Source organism: Pinus tabuliformis, chromosome 2_2 (genome assembly GCF_031772625.1).
Source record: "Pinus tabuliformis cultivar Carrire ecotype Pingquan chromosome 2_2, CPIR1, whole genome shotgun sequence".
Lineage (NCBI taxonomy): Eukaryota > Viridiplantae > Streptophyta > Pinopsida > Pinales > Pinaceae > Pinus > Pinus tabuliformis.
In genome coordinates, this window is record NC_142300.1 from 972,431,680 (window position 1) to 972,450,207 (window position 18,528).

At 33.3% G+C, this 18,528-nt stretch overlaps 1 protein-coding gene across 1 annotated transcript; it reads right to left on the bottom strand.

Annotated features, from left to right (window-relative positions):
- Positions 1-16,518: 16,518 nt before the first annotated feature.
- On the bottom strand, positions 16,519-18,142 carry LOC149196489 (UDP-glycosyltransferase 86A1-like). Its single transcript, XM_089403750.1, has 2 exons — positions 17,614-18,142; positions 16,519-17,444 (listed from the first exon to the last, which is right to left on the bottom strand). The coding sequence occupies exons 1-2, from the start codon at positions 18,140-18,142 to the stop codon at positions 16,519-16,521; spliced, it is 1,455 nt and encodes a 484-aa protein (XP_089259876.1).
- Between the last annotated feature and the right edge of the window lie 386 nt (positions 18,143-18,528).

Sequence of the window (18,528 nt, forward strand, 5' to 3'; positions counted from 1 at the left end):
ATGGCTTCATAGATTTCAACTGAGAGAAAGAACAGGACACCGCATCCATTGTAACACATGTGAACTTGAAATTTTTGAGATTTAAAAAATATTCATTGGTCAGTTTCAACCGTCAATATAGAATCATGCAGAGACATAAACAAGATGTTGAGCACTTAGTTCTCTGAAAGGCTACTTCTTGTCAGGTGGTTTCCATTATTTTTTCAATGGAGAAACCTGTGATGGTGAAAGGTAGTGTAGTGTCTGTTTTTCGTGACAAAGCACTCAACATCAAATTGAAGTGAAGCAATCCAATCAAACATTGCAATGGCTAATAAATGTTTGTTGCAACCTTCAAATCAACTTTTTCGGTTGTTCCAAATACTTACATGATAATTTTAAAAATTAATTTTGCCACTGTTTAAAAAATATATTAAAATATAATTTTATTTTATGTTAATAATTATAAACTATTTTAATATAAGTTTTATATATATATATATATATATATATATAGATTTAAAAAAAATCTAACTTTACACCACAAAAAATCAATATATAAATTGTACAAATCATTTAAAAAAAACGGTAGACCACTGTTACGATGAATGAGTGAATCATAAGAAATTTTACCATTGCGATATGGTGAATCATGGAGAAAAAGTACAATCTAAATGCTTTGAATTATGAGACTAAAACCAAGACTAACCTATTTATTTAATGTATGTATTATGGAAACTTATATTATTAATTAGAGATAATAATAGATGAGATATAAAAACATAATGGAATATTGTTCATATCTATTTTGTTTTAATTATCTCTCTAGGTAAATATGTGTATTTCTAAACATATAAATTTTAGGATTTTTATTTCATAAATAAAAAATTGTGGATGAATAAAATTTAATAAAAATATATTTTTGGTCATTTTTATTTAAAAAAAAATATGAAATTAAACTTTAATTTTGATTTTGATAACTGATATCGTTTATGTTATATTACATTGTAATTTATCAAATGTTGCAATGAAACATTGAAAAATGAGGAGAATAAACTAATTTTGTTCAAGCATAATCTCCTTTTAATATTTTTAATTAATATTTATAGTCAAATATATTCAGCCACATTTACCAATGTAGACAAACATATTCAAATCAAGTCAACCATTACTCAAACATAGACAATAACCTCTTCCAATAGCCAATAAATATCGTCAATGTTGATATAAATGTGTTATTATTAATGTGTTGATGATTTATCATGTTTTAATGGTTACAGTGTATTATTAATCTATTCATATTAATTTTTTGTATTGATGTTTTAATCGTTTATAATGTGAGTTGTCTTTAGTGCGACTTTTTGGAAGCTTTTACCGTGGATTTTTCTGGTCTAATTTCTCTAAAATCACACAAGAATTCATTGAAATCACAAGTTTGATGGGTAACCCCTACATAATAGAAGTGCACGAAGCGTTTTTCAAGGTGTTGAATAACACAAAAAACTAGTTTAAATAACACAAATCAAGATTTCACCACAAAATGTTCCATCGATTCTGGCACCGAAAACTCTAAAAAGTCGCACTAGAGACAACTCCTTTACATTGTGGTTGATGCCATGGATTTGGGGCTTAAGGGGTTTAAAATATTTAATAAGACATATATGCTTTCATTTTCAAAACCAAACACAGTGAGCCTTGTCGAGTGTTGCATTATAATTGTCTTGCCTTGTGTTGGTAAAATATGAATTGCTAGGGTTTATTAATTGTTTGTGTTTTTAATATTATTTGTTGGGTTTATTGATTGCTTGAATTTATTAATCATTTGATTTTAGAATATTAATGCCTTGGGTTTATAATATTAATAATGCATTGTGTTTATTCATCCCTTGTATCTATAATATTAATAATCGCTTCAATTTACAATAATAATATTTTCTTTATTTTATTAAACCCCAATATTAAAGGTTTAATCCGTTAGATTTATATTTTTTAACCCTTTAGTTTATTTATTCTTGGAGTTTATTATACTAAGAACCTCTCAATTTTATTGATCTCTTCGGTTTATAATATTAATGATCATGCGAGTTTATCAATCTTTTGTGTTTAGAATATTAATTCCTAGACTTTATTAATCTCTTGGCTTTTTAATATTGATCCTTGATTCTTGATCCCTTAGGTTTTTAATATTTATTCCTTGGGTTCACTAATTCCTTCGATTTATAATATTAAACCATTAGTTTATTAGTTCCTTGGGTTTACAATATTAGTAATCCCTTGGGTTTATTAATACCTTGAGTTTAAAATTTTAATTCTCAGGGTTTATTAATCTCTTATGTTTTTTATATTAGTTTGCTCGATTTATTGATTCCTCAGGTTTATTAATCATTTAGATTTATTAATCCTTTGTTAGGTTTATTGTTTCCCTTGGGTTTATAATATTAAATGCTTAAGTCTATTTGTTCTTTAAGTTTATAATATTAATAATTCCTTCAGTTTTTTTTTTGTGTAAGTGAGTAGATTATATTATATAACAAGTATAATACAAAAAACTGCCGAAGCAGTGTGAGCAGGGATGTACAATATTCCTGGGCTGATCGCCTGCTCAGAGGAAGTGATACAAGTAAACCAAAACGTAGCACACCACTCAGGGTGGCGAGGAACAGAACAAAACATTACTAAACCTCAGGAACTACCGTAAGTAGACAGGAGAAGTAACAACAGAACAACAGACAAATACTAAAGCCGAGATAACAGAGTGAAAAGATAACAGAGAAGCCAGAACCCGAGTCGGTAAGAGAGCCAACATAATGACCTTAGAAGTGGTAATTCCCCATCTGGGCGATGGTGTCCAAGCCGATGTCCCTGGCGTGGCTGTCGACCTTCACCTGCATTTCTTCCAGGGAAGCAGGCTGAAACACTGCAGAAGTGGTTGGCTGAGCAGCATGGTTCGCACTAGAAGTGGCTGGCTGAGCCGCAGGAGCAGTATTGATGGAGTTTTTGAGAAGCTGGATGAGCAGCCTAAGCATACGGTTGTGGGTTTTGATCGCTTCATTCACCGAGGTGATTTTGCTGTCCAGGGACCTATTGTAGTCTATAATCTTGGTCATCTGTTCTGCAGTGAGATTAACCTCTGTGACGGTATGCTGCTTTTCCTTTTCGATGGATTCCAGCGCCTTTGCAATTAAGGTTTTCGTGCGCCAGCTCTCCGCCTGGGTTCGCACAAATTGCGTGGCCCTCTTCGAGGGAGTACCGGGGTCTGTTAACCAGTTGACCTCAGCAGCAATTTCCATATCCGAACGACCACCCTCCTCAAGCTTCGCCTGAGCCTCTAATTCTGTAATTTTGTGTTTGATTCTGGTCGCAGTCCTGGTTTCGTAGCCACCTCTGTCTGCCTAAAGTTCCCTATTAGCTGCCTCGCAGCGACTACCTCCCGCTTCCATGGTAAACCTCTTGTGACTTGCCCGAATTAAACCAGACTTGTAAGCAGACTCGCTCTCAACACGAACTCTAAGAACAATGAGGAGAACAGGGCAATTGCCCATGTTTTTATAATGAAAGCAATGATGTTTCCTCAGGAGATTGGAGTAAATTCCTCTGATAGTGGTGGTACCTTGCTGATGGGTAAGTTGAAGAATCGCACAAGCGAGCCTGTCACTGGAAGAATTGGAGCTCATGATGTAACTTCCAGGCTGACGAGCCCGGCACCAAGTGTATGGTGAAAGCCTTCTTAAGGGATGATGGCGCGTGAAGGGAGATATGCCCCGTATGCTGGCATGCTTGGTGCTGTTCCTTCGAGCCTTGTTCCGCCTCCTTCCACTCAGAATTGCCATTAAAGGTAATGAAACCTCTCCATACGGGTCCTCTCCATGCATGCTGAAAGGATGGTGTCTGATGTAATGGATCTCGTCGCTTAATTCATTATGATCGCCCATCTGCAAGAGTTGTTGCCGCCAGGAGCTCCACCTCCCCCTATGTCCAATCAACCCATTGAGGGCTTTGGGTTGATAATCCTTGCGGATCTCCTCGTGATTCCGAGACCGTGGCCAGGTGCCGTCCTCGATTAAGGTTGGGTGACCTAGATTAGATCCTTCGCTGCCAGTTGTATGCATGCTTCCTTTATGATTGGGTCGTCAAACTCCGGCCAGCACCTGTCCATGGCAATGTTGGGGTTGTCTGCTCCACAGTTTGCCAGATGGTCAGCAAGACCATTCGCCTTTCTCCTGATTGTTTGAAAGATTAGACCTTTCATCCCCATAACGAGCTCAGCTATGTTTTTCGTAGCTTTGGCAAGCCTCCAATGCTTGGTTGCTTTGCTTATGGTCGTGCCTGTCTGTAGGCGTTTAGCCGCCAAATAATTCCTTCAGTTTATCATTTAATCCGTTGGGTTTATAAATCCCAAATTTTAAGGGTTAAATAATTGTCCTAAGGTTTAATATTAATCCCTTAGGCTTACAATAATTATCCCTTCAATTTATTAAGGTGTTGGTTTTATAATATTAACAATCCCTAGGGTTTATTGATCCCTTGGGTTTATAATATTCATAGTCATGTTGGTATATCAATCCTTTGGGTTTAAAATATTAATTCTTAGGCTTTGTTAACCCTTCTGTTTTTAATATTGATCCCCTGCATTTTTTTGTCCCCTGGGTTTCTAATATTTTTCCCTTTGATTTACTAATTCCTTGGGTTTATAATACTAAATGCTTGGGTTTTTTCATTTTTAAATTTCATAATATTAATAAGTCCTTTGGCTTGTCATTTAATCACTTGGGTTTATTAATCCCTCGAGTTTAAAATATTAATTCCTAAGGTTTATTAACCCTTTGGGTTTTTAATATTAGTTTGTTGGGTTTATTGATTCCTTAGGTGTATTGATTGCTTGGGTATATTAATCATTTGTTTTTATAATAATAATGTCTTGTGTTTGTAATATTAATAATGCCTTGGGTTTGTAATATTAATAATGCCTTGGGCTTATTGTCTGCTTGGGGTAGCTCAATTAGCAATGGTCGTGGAAATGAAGTCTCACAGGACTCGAAGTGTTGGGTTCAAATCTTGTGCTATCCCCCCGATCAGAGTGAAAAGTTTGACATGATGAAGATGTAGTCCTACAACCTTACAAAAAAAACAATGCCTTGGTTTTATTGATCTCTTGTATTCATAATATTAATAATCCCTTCCTTTTATAAAACCATAATATTAAGGGTTAAATATTAGTCCAACTATTTATGATTATATCCATATCACAATAGATTAATCTAATATGGAAATCAACCATGGTCAAACATGTTTATTTTAGGGTTTATAATAGTCATGTTAGGGTTTATATGCATTTGGTTTTTAATAATGATCCTTGATTCTTGATCCCTTAGGTTTCTAATATTTATTCCTTGGGTTCACTAATTCCTTGGGTTTATAATAATAAACCATTGGTTTATTAGTTCCTTGGGTTTATAATATTAATAATCCCTTGGGTTTATTAATTGCTTGAGTTTAAAATTTTAATTCTTAGGGTTTATTAATCTCTTCTGCTTTTTTATATTAGTTTGATCAATTTATTGATGCCAAAGGATTATTAATCATTTAGATTTATTAATCTTTTGTTAGGTTTCTTATTTCCCTTGGGTTTAGTATTTCCTTTGGTTTATAATATTAAACACTTAGGATTATTTGTCCTTTAAGTTTATAATATTAATAATTCCTTCGACTTATCATCTAATCCCTTGGGTTTATTAATCCCAAATATTAAGGGTTAAATAATAGTCATAAGGTTTAATATTAATCCCTTAGGTTTACAATAATTATCCATTCAGTTTATTAAGGTGTTGGATTTATAATATTAATAATCCCTATGGTTTGTTAATCCCTTGGGTTTATAATATTCATAGTCATGTTGGTTTATCAATCCTTTGGGTTTAAAATATTAATTCCTAGGCTTTTTTAATCCATTAGGTTTTTAATATTGATCCCTTGCATTTTTTCGTCCCTTGGGTTTTAATATTTTTCCCTTGGATTTACTAATTCCTTGGGTTTATAATATTAAATGCTTGGATGTTTTCATTCTTCAATTTTATAATATTAATAAGTCCTCTGGTTTATCATTTAATCCCTTGGTTTTATTAATCCCCTCAGTTTAAAATATTAATTCCTAAGGTTTATTAATCATTTTTTTTATAATATTAATACCTTGTTTTTGTAATATTAATAATGCCTTAGGTTTGTAAGATTAATAATTCCTTGGGCTTATTGTCCACTTGGGGTAGCTCAATTAGCAATGGTCGTGGAAATGAAGTCTCACTAGACCAACAGTCTTGGGTTCAAATCTTACGCTATCCCCCCGATCAGGGTGAAAAGTTGGACATGATGAAGATGTAGTCCTACAAACTTACGAAAAGAGATAATGCCTTGGTTTTATTGATCTCTTCTATTCACAATATTAATAATCCCTTGGTTTTATAAAACCCTAATATTAAGGGTTGAATATTAGTCCAACTATCTATTACTATGTCAATATCACAATAGATTAATATAATATGAAAATCAACCATGGTCAACCATGTTTATTTTAGGGTTTATAATAGTCATGTTAGGGTTTATATACCTTGGGTTTTTAATTTTTATCCCTTAGGTTTATTATTCCCTTGGGTTTATAATATCAATCCCTTGGGTTTATTTATCTAAGGGTTCACATTCCTAGGGTTTAATATTATTCAACAATGGTCAACCATAATCAACCATCTTCGACCGTGCTCAACCATGGTCCAACATCACATTGTGACAAGGATTGTCTCAATGTGAAAATCAACCATGCTCAACCATGTTTATTTGAGTATTTTTAATATTTATCTTAGTTTTTTTATACCTTGGGTTTATAATATTAGTCCTTCAGGTTTAATATTATTCCCTTGGGTTCATAATCCCTTGGGGTTTTAGTATTAATACCTTGGGCTTATTATTCCTTTGGGTTTATAATATCAATCCCTTGGGTTTATTATTAGGATTATAATATCATTCATAGTCAACCATTGTCAACCATAGCCATGCATGGTCGACCATGGTTGAATGTCGCATTCTGATAAGGATTCTCTCATCATGAATATAAACCATGTTTTTTCCCCAATTGAAAATAAACCATGTTTATTTTAGTGTTTGTAATATTTATATTAGGGTTTACTGATGTTAGGTTTATAATATTAGTCCCTTGGGTTTAATATTATTCCCTTGGCTTCATAAGCCCTTGGAGTTTTAGTGTTAACCTTGCGTTTATATTTCCCTTGTGTTCATAATATCAATCACTTAGGTTTATTATTAACTTGGGTTTATAATATCAATCATGGTCAATCGTGATCAACCATAACCAAACATGGTAAGCCATGGTCAATCATGGTCGGATGTTGCATTATGAAAAAATTTGTCTCCAGATAAAAATCATGGACAATCATGGACAATTATGGTCAACCATGGTGAGCCATGGTTGATGATGGTCAAACATGTTTTATAGAATCAAACATGGTCGAACATGGTTAATCGTGGTCAAACATGTTTGAATGTCACGTTGTGATAAAGATTGTCTTGATATGAAAATCAACCATGATCACCGATGGTACAACGTAGTATTGTGACAAAGATTGTCTTGATATGAAAATAAACCATGGTCAACCATGGTCCAATGTGACATTGTGATATGGATTTTCTCAATATGAAAATAAACCATGGTCAATCATGTTTATTTTGGTGTTTATAGTATTCATCTTAGGATTTCTATATTTTGGGTTGATAATATTAGTTCTCTTGGGTTCATAATCCCTTTGGGTTTTAGTATTAATCCCTTGGGTGTGTTATTCCATTGGGTTTATAATATTAACCATGGTCAACCATGTTCAATAATAGCCAATCATTTTCAACCATGGTCAACCATGGTACAGTGTTGAGTTCTGACAAAGATTGTCTCAATATGAAAATTAATCATGGTCAACCATAATTAACCATGGTCCAACGTTGCATTGTGACAAGGATTGTCTCTATACGAAAATCAACCATGGTCAACCATGGTCGACCATGTTTATTTTATGGTTTATAATATTCATGTTAGGGTTTACATACCTTGGGTTTATAAATTTTATCCCTTAGGTTTATTATTCCCTTAGGTTTATAATATCAATCCCTTGGGTTTATTGATCTAAGGGTTTATATTCCTAGGGTTTAATATTATTCAACAATGGTCAACCATAATGAACCATGTTCAACCATGGTTGAAGGTCGCATTGTGACAAGGATTGTCTCAATAAGAAAATCATTGGTGCTCAACCATGTTTATTTTAGTATTTTTAATATTTATCTGAGGGTTTTTATACCTTGGGTTTATAATATTATTACCTTGGGTTTAATATTATTCCCTTTGGTTCATAATCCCTTGGGTTTATTGTTCCTTCGGGTTTATAATATCAATCTCTTGGGTTTATTATTACCTTAGGCTTATAATATCAATCATGGTCAACCATTGTTAGCCATGGTCAGTCATGGGGTTTTAGTATTAATCCCTTGGGTTCATAATATCAATCCCTTTGGTTTATTATTAACTTGGTTCAAAATATTAATTCCTAAGATTGATTAATCATTTCAGTTTTTAATATTAGTTTGTTGATTCCTTGGGTATATGGATTCCTTGGGTTTATTAATCATTTGTTTTTATAATATTAATGTCTTGGGTTTCTAATGTTAATAATTCTTTGGGTTTATTGATCTCTTGTATTTATAATATTAATACTCCCTTGGTTTTATCAAACCCCAATATTAAGGGTTAAATATTGGTCGAACTATTTATGATTATGTCAATATCACAATAGATTAATCTAATATGGAAATCAACCATGGTCATCCATGGTCAACCATGTTTATTTTAGGTTTATAATAGTCATGTTATAGTTTAGATACCTTGGGTTTATAATTTTTATCCTTTAGGCTTATTATTCCCTTGGGTTTGTAATATTAATGTCTTGGGTTTATTGATCTAAGGGTTCATATTCCTAGGGTTTAATATTATTCAACAATGGTCAACCATAATCAACCATGTTCAACCATGGTCCAATGTTGCATTGTGACAAGGATTGTCTCAATATAAAAATCAGTTGTACCCAACCATGTTTATTTTAGTATTTTTAATATTTATGTTAGGGTTTTTATACCTTGGGTTTATAATATTAGTCACTTGGGTTTAATATTATTCCCTTGGGTTCATAATCCCTTGGGGTTTTAGTATTAATACCTTGTGTTTATTATTCTGTTGGGTTTATAATATCAATCCCTTGGGCTTATTATTCCCTTAAGTTTAGAATATCAATCATAGTCAACAATTGTCAATCATAGCCAACCATGGTTGAATGTCGTATTGTGAAAAGGATTGTCTCACCATGAAAATAAACCATGTTTATTTTAGTGCTTGTAATATTTATATTAGGGTTTAACAATGTTGCGTTTATAATATTAGTCCCTTGGGTTTAATATTATCCCCTTGGCTTCATAATCCCTTGGGGTTTTAGTATTAACCTTGGGTTTATTTTTCCCTTGTGTTCATAATATCAATCCCTTCGGTTTATTATTAACTTGGTTTTATGATATCAATCATGGTCAACCATGATCAACCATAACCAACCATGGTCAATCATGGTGAGATGTCGCATTATGACAAAAATTGTCTCCATATAAAAATGAAGGACAATCTTGGACAATCATGGTTGATGATGGTCAACCATGTTTTATATAATCAAACATGGTCAACCATGGTCAATCGTGCTCAAACATGTTTGAACGTCGCGTTGTGACAAAGATTGTCTCGATATGAAAATCAACAATCCCTTGGGGTTTTAGTATTAACCTTGGGTTTATTTTTCCCTTGTGTTCATAATATCAATCCCTTGGGTTTATTATTAACTTGGTTTTATAATATCAATCATGGTCAACCATGATCAACCATAACCAACCATGGTCAATCATTGTGGGATGTCGCATTATGACAAAAATTGTCTCCATATAAAAATCAAGGACAATCTTGGACAATCATGGTTGATGATGGTCAACCATGTTTTATAGAATCAAACATGGTCAACCATGGTCAATCGTGTTCAAACTTGTTTGAACGTCATGTTGTGACAAAGATTGTGTCAATATAAAAATCAACCATGATCAACCATGGTCCAATGTCTCATTGTGACAAAGCTTGTCTCGATATGAAAATCAAGTCTGGTCAAACATGGTCCAACAATGCATTGTGATATGGATTTTGTCAATATGAAAATAAACCATGGCCTATCATGTTTATTTTAGTGTTTATAATATTTATCTTAGGGTTTATATACATTGGGTTTATAATATTAGTTGCTTGGGTTTAGTATTATTCTCTTGGGTTCATAATCCCTTGGGGTTTTAGTATTAATCGCCTCGATTTGTTATTCCCTTGGGTTTATAATATTAATCCATTGGGTTTATATTATTAATCATGGTCAACCATGGTCACCCGGATGCGGGTGCTCCCGAGGCACATTCAATGCAGGCTCATGTTACGCCGGCAGCTAGATATGCATCTAGTGATCCGACACGGGATTCATTACCCTCCCGCAGTTGATATGAATTTCTTTTAGTACCGGCAGCTTGTCAAGCATTCGCATTGAATGCGCTCTGTGTTCGAGACTTGGTGTAGGTTGCTATATTCATGGCTCCGTCTCTGGTTTTGGTTATCATTTTCATTGGGTCTCTCTTCATCCGCCTGTCTTTATTCCTGCATCCCTGTGTTGCTCTGGTAGCTTGGTGGCTTCTCCGGTGTATGTTCCATACCTGGCTTGCCCACCCTTGTCCCTGTTCTGTCTTGTCCTGTTCATTTCTTTCCTCAGGACTCTCTGTTTTCCTGAAGATGGTGCGCGCCGTGGTTGTTCTTGCCGTGGAGGCACTAGTGGTAATCGTGGTCACTCTCAGCCTGCTCCCCAGAATATCATTCCTTTGGCTTCGACTTCCCCATCCTCTGATCATGGCAAGCCCTTCCCGCATAATTCATTTCAAACCACCCGTTTTAAATTTCACAGTCGGCTCAATAAACCAATTAACTTCGCCAACATTACAATCATTTTAGCTGAGGAAGAAGACAGGCCCAGCAGCTCAGTCCATACCTCACCTTCACAGTCTGAGGATGACAGTGTGCTCCAGGGAGATGTGGTAGGAATTGTGTTTAATTATGATGATTTGCAGGTTGCGGGGAACGTTCCTGAGGTCCCTAAGCCTCCAAAAGATAATGCTCAGAACAATTTGACCATGGTCGAGCCGGCGCACCCATCTGATGGAAATCTGAATTTGGTAGCTCCTCCATGTGGCTGCGACACGGGCGTTGGGGACAATGTTGAAGACATGTGGATGGGCTCTCCTTTCCGGGTGGACAAGGACGCTCGGGACCCTCTGCAACATGTATGACTCCTCCGGTACCACGCTTACTGATTGCAGCTCCCCTTCTGGTCATTCTATCCTATGTGTTATGCTACCCTGGATTTTGTCAAACATGTTTTGTATTAGATATTGGCTAGGTATGGTTATCAGCCATTACGGTCTTATGCTTTGTATCAGGTCCTTGGCTCGGCAAGTCTGTCAAGCCCTTGTTTTTGTTAAGTTTTGCTTATGGTTATCAGGGCAGAACAAATATTATCATGGCCATAGTTCTCATCTGCTCTGTAATGTTGTTTATCACGGTGGTCAGCATTTTTGTATGTATGGACTCTCGAATTATGTATTGGGTCATCTCAATCCCGGAATTGGGTCACAGGATTATATGGTCATCAATTTATCTGGTCTTATAGTCCCTGGGTCAGGGTTGTTGGATGCCTTCAGCCTCCTCTGAGGTCTTAACCTCTCTGTAAATATTTTCTCTTTATTAATAGATTTAGCCTTTACATAGAAAAAAAAAATCATGGTCAACCATGGTCAATCACAGACATCCATGTTCAACCATGGTCAAACCATATGGATATGGAAATTAGCCATGGTCAACAATGGTCCAATGTTGCATTCTAACAAAGATTGTCTCGATATGAAAATCAATAATGGTCAACCATGGTTAACCATGGTCCAATGTTGCATTGTGACAAGGATTGTCTCTATATGGAAATCAACTATGGTCAACCATGTTTATTTTAGGGTTTATAATATTCATGTTAGGGTTTCTATACCTTGGGTTTATAATTTTGTCCCTTAGGTTTATTATTCCCTTTGTTTTATAATATCAATCCCTTAGGTTTATTGATCTAAGGATTCATATTCCTAGGGTTTAATATTATTCAACAATGGTCGACCATAATCAACCATGGTCCAATGTGGCATTGTGAGAAGGATTGTCTCAATATGGAAATCATTCATGCTCAACCATGTTTATTTTAGTATTTTAAATCTTTATCTTAGGGTTTTTATACCTTGGTTTTATAATATTAGTCCCTTGGGTTTAATATTATTCACTTGGGTTCATAATCTCTTGGGTTTATTATTCACTTAGGTTTATAATATCAATCATGGTCAATCATTGTCAACCATGGTCAATCATGAGGCTTTAGTGTTATTACCTTGGGTTTATTATTAACTTGGGTTTATAATATCAATCATGGTTAATAATATAAAGCTTATATAATAACACTATGATTTTGTCTGTAATAATTATTATATTATAATAATAATAATAAATTATAATATAATTAATAATAATAATAATATAATAAACGTTATAAATTAATAATATATAAATAATACATAATAATAATATCATTATAACCTTGGCCATTTATTATTATTATTATTATATAATAAACATTATTATTATATTTATAATAATAATAATATAATAATTAATATTATTTATAAATAATATTATAATTAATAATAAGAATATAATAACTATTATAATAGTTAATTATAATTATTATTTAAGTATTACAATTATTATGTTGGACGAAAAAATTATTATTATTATAATAATAATAATAATAATAATAATAATAATAATAATATAACAATAATAGTAATTTTTATTTTTATTTTTATTAACATTTTACGTTGTCAAAATTACACTGAGCTCAAGAGGCTTCTCTCCAAGCTTTTTGAGAATAGGAATAAAATCTTAAATCAAACTGAATAATTAGTTTTTTTAGGTCCCATAGACCAAAGTTTGGTCTCAATGGACATTAATTATTATTATTATTATAATAATGTAATAATAATATAATATTATTATGAATTATTATTATTATTAATTAATATTACTAATATTATTATCATTAATATTATTATTATAATATTAATATAAGTATATAAATATATATAATATGGTTGTTGTTATTTATATAGTTATTAATAATCATAAATAATTGGTTTTTTTAAAAATACACATACTAATTCCCTTATCACAATTATAAAATATTGTTGGACCATAATTATTATTATGAGTTAATATTATTATTATAATAAATATATTATATTATTATAACAATAATACAATATAATTGAATAATTATTATTATAATTTTATGATGATGATGATGGTTAACGTCCACTCGTCTATCAGACCTAAAGAAACAAATTATTTATTTTGATTTAAGATTTTATTCCTATGCTCAAAAAGCTTGGAGAGAAGCCTCTCGAGCTCACTATAATTTTGACATTGTAAAAGGCTAGGAAGGTCAGTATTGTAACAAAGATTGTGAAACTGAGCTCTAATGTGGTTGTAGGCGGGGCACTCTAAGAGGAAGTGGTTTTCATCCTCGATGTTCCTATTCTCACATATATGGCAGATCCTTTCCATCCATGGCATTTTAGGAACTGCCCAACGACCTGTTTCACTATGGAGCTCATGAGAATTCGTTCTAATCTTTGCTATATTAATTCGTCTTTCGGCTAGTTAAAATACAGAGATACTTTTGATCTTCTAGGGTGGGGTTGATGACCTTCTTATAATAACTTAATTTTCTTTTAGCCGCTAAATCTTTCTCAAACCATATTTTTTCTTTGAACTTAGAAGTAACAATATCTTTAATGTTATTTATGTTTTGCAATGCATCATATATTATTATTATAATAATGTACTAATAATTATAATATATTATAATATTGTTATTATAATATTATTGTCAATTATAATATAATAATCATCATATTTTAATATATTAATCATATAATAATATATATAAATATATAAGAATATGGTTGCTATTATTTATATAGCTATTAATAATGATAAATAGTTGGTGTTTTAAAAAATACACATAATAATTATTAATGTAGTTCATATAATCCTATCCGCATATATGAACCATATTGGAAATGTGGTTGTATTAGCATATATGCTTTATATACGCCTATCGGTGTATATCAACCACATTGGTAAATGTGCAAAATGAATAACATTCGATCTCACGAATCAAAATGATAGCTTCACCCGAGATAATTTTATTTATGAATATAAAAAGTTCACTTTATATAGAGTTTATTTATGAATCTAAAAAGTTCACTTTATATAGAGACAAGGGTGGTTTTTTGCTTTTTGATTTAGGTTTGAAAGTTAATTGATATTAAATAATTTTATTTATGAATTTCAAAAATATTTTTTAATGTATTAGCTTGGGGAATAAATAGAATGAGTTTTTTTGGGTATATAATATTTTAGGTTCTTGTATGTAATTAGCTTGGGGTATAATTAATAATGGGAAAAATAGAAAAAAAGTGGCTTCTTTAAAGGGTGTCTTAATACTTTAGGTTCTTGTATGCAACTAGATTGGGGTATATTAATAATGGGAAAAAATGAAAAATAATAGCTTCTTTAAAGGGTATTTTTCTCTTTTAACTCATTGTGAAGAATTAGGTGTTAACTTTTCATTGATGCATAGGCGGGGATTCAAACTTTTGGTTGTGTAATTTAAGGAGCAATGTTGTGGAGAATAGTTGTCATCTATTTCTTTACTACCAATATACTAAATTCATTTGGACTGATTTGAAATATTAGGTAAATAGACATGATTTGTAGAAGAAAGAAGGCAATGTAGCATATTTTAAAGTATTTTTTGAGAAATGATCCCTCGAGGGGCTCAAATAATTACTTATTACTATGGAATGGGGTATTTGGTTGGGCCATAATAAAAATTTCTTAAAGAGAAGATCATGCCTTGACCTTATTAGTTTTGTGGGCATTATATTTCAATTTCTCAAAGCTACTCTCTAAGGACAATTAGTCATTTTTCTAGTGAGATACCTATAATTGATAGAGGGAAATCCTATGGGCCTTTTTGATGGGTCTAGCCAAAAGTTCATTTTTAGTGACTTAGGTTTTACATTTCATCTCTTAGAAAATGATTTCTTTCCTCGGAAAAGATATGTATATCATGGAAGGAAAAAAATTTCAAGCTTATATGCTCTCCATGCCTTATCATATCCAAGATTATCCCCAAATGTTTATACTCTGGATGTCTTTGCATATTCTATAATTGTTATATAATGGATACTAAATAACTGTTAGATTTCTAATTCAAACCCTATTAATAACCCTTACCATTGGAGAAAAAGATTGTAATATTATTTTATAATCAATTAAATAAACTCTACCAGGAAAACTTTTGATAACACCCTTATGGGTGGAAATGAATCAAACTTCAACAAAATATAAAACTTTATTTTTATATGGACTTTCATGAGGCACTAAATAAAATTTGTGTAAAGTAATTCATATCAGTCATGTCTTATTTACCTTCTTCTACTATGATTTATAATATATATATATATATATATATATATATATATTACCTGGAATCCAGTTTAAATAATATATATATATATATATATATATATATATATATATATATATATTACAGGGAATCCAGTTTATATTATTTTAAGATATCGTATAGCACACGAAATTTCCTTATTTTCGTGTCTATATATAGAAAGAGAAAATTTCTTTGTTTGCATATCACGAGAGAGTGTTTTAGTAAGGAATGAGATCTCATAAATTAAAATATAAAAGTCAAAGGGTGTTTCCTCTTAGAAATATAATTTTAAAATCTATTTTCCTACGACAAAGTAATGAAAGTGTAGTGAATATGCTTAAGATAAAGTAATAAAATAATGAAAGTATAATGAATATTCTTAACATAAAGAAATGAAATTGTAACGAATATTCTTACGGTGTTATAGTTATGATTTTGAAAAGGGTATGATACATCAGGAACCCATGAAAATGATTAATTACAAAAGATATCATAAAATTTAATCTTAAATTGTTGTTCAGAAATGGTAACACTATTAACGGCATCTGAATTTTCAAAGAAAAAATAAATAGATTCATATCACATACATATTCAACTCGGCCTATCAAGTATCAGAGAAACGCTGACAATTCATAAGAGTATCGGCATTAATACGGCAATGTAAATCACGGCATTGAAATAGGACAAAGCATGGATTTATAACAATTTTTTAGTTTTGATAACACTTATTGAGATGGTTCACTATCTTCCAGTTATTTACTCATACGCTTCCCTTCAAACCTTCAACCAAGCTCTCAATGTTTCTATCAGAAGATCCTCCGCTTCGCACTGCTGTCCTTGCACTGTCTCTTAGAGCCTCGATATTTTTCCTTACTTCCATCCCTTCGTCACTGAACAATTTTCTGATGGTGCTAGATATATCTTTCCTCAGTATCAGTCCCTTCCCTCCCCCCTGACCACCTCCGCTCAATCTGTATCCAATTTTCCATTCATCGGCCATGAGCTTGCTGTTGGTGAATTGATCCGACCAAAATGGAAAACCTATCATGGGAACTCCACCAGCTATGCTTTCAATCATTGAGTTCCATCCACAGTGAGTAATGAATCCCGCAACGATGGGATGGGATAACACTTGCAGTTGATTGCACCATGGAACAACGAGCCCCTGCCCTTTGATCTCATCCAGAAAGCCGTCTGGTAAGCACTCCGAGACTGTTGAAGAGACTATGTCCGGACGAACTACCCAGAGGAAGAACTGTCCGCTTTCCTTGAGACCCATCGCTATTTCCTCCAGCTGAGCTTTAGTCACACGAGCCATACTCCCAAACGAAACGTATATAACAGAAGCATTAGGTATTGCATCCAGCCACTCGGAGCAGTCATATTCTGTCCAAATGCTCGTTCGAACACTTATGTCCTTCGAATGGTCACCGTTCAGAAAACCCGATGGAAGCAACGGGCCTACATGCAAAACCGGAGGCTTTAAATTCACTGCCTTGCTTTCGAGATCGTTAAAAGAATTACCGAGAACCCAATCTGCTTCGCGACTCATCTGAACGGACCTCTGCATCACATCAAGAATGTACTTTGAGCCCGCGTCTGTCTCACGAATGAAGGAAGGAAGATCTCTTGTTTCTAAGGTTGGCACGCCGGGAATATAATCAATGGAGATGGTGCCTTCATCAGCTGCAGGCAAGTCCCACTGTCGAGTATTAAAATTCGAAATAAAAATAAACAAGATTCAGTTGTGAGTAAACTACTTGCCTACTGATGAGGACGGGCTCAGATATATCTGCAAGTTTTTATAAACAGGATTTCAAACGGAAAAACTATTTAAAGCTAGTAGAAACCTTACCAGTTCCTTGGTGAAGAGAGTGATAGAGATCCTCCAGCAGATGGAAGTGATAGTAGATTGAGTAAAGAAATGTCGGCTGTGTCCAAAACGAAATGAAGGGAATACCTAATTTCTTTGTGACTTCAAATGACCAGGGAAGAAAACTATCAGCTATGACACACGATATGGCAGGCCCCACCTTGTTAAGATTGTGAAGAAGCTCTTCCAACTCTCCTGCCATATTATCCACAGAGCGCACAAAATCATTGAATCTGGCCAACCGATCGAAATCCAGAGGTAATCCATCAGAGATTTGAGCAGAGCGAATATCGAGACCAAGATTAAGGGCTTCGTGCTCAATAGGATCGTCTTGTTCAGCACTGTGAGTGTGAGCTTTAGTGATCTGCTGGTGTCTGTGGTCCGTGGTAACGAAGGTGACTGTAACACCTTTAGAAGCAAGCTTCTTGGCAAACTCCATCATAGGAGTTATGTGACCCTGCGTTGGGTATGGGAACACAAGAGCATGCAAGGGTTCTGGATTACGAGCCATCTGATTGTTGGATTGTGAGCTACGACGTTCCACAGCTACTGGCTAACTGATCTACAGGTAGTGGAATCTTAAAACTCAGTGTTCTGATCCTTCTCTTCCTCTTTATTTATCCTCTGAAGAATTCCGTGTAAATAACGACCTCTGGCGTTTCACAATACATTGTGAGAATATTTGCTGAGCAGGACGCGTGAGAAATGAATGTAGGGCATATGTGGACGTGTAATACTATGACTAATGCTTGTAGGGCATATAGGGAATATTCATGAGGAAATATTGTTTTTTAAGGAAATGAATTACTTGTATATGACGACCTCTCGCGTTTTATGATACACCGTGACCATATTTGCTGGGTTGGACGAGTTGGACGCGTTGACAAATGAATGTAG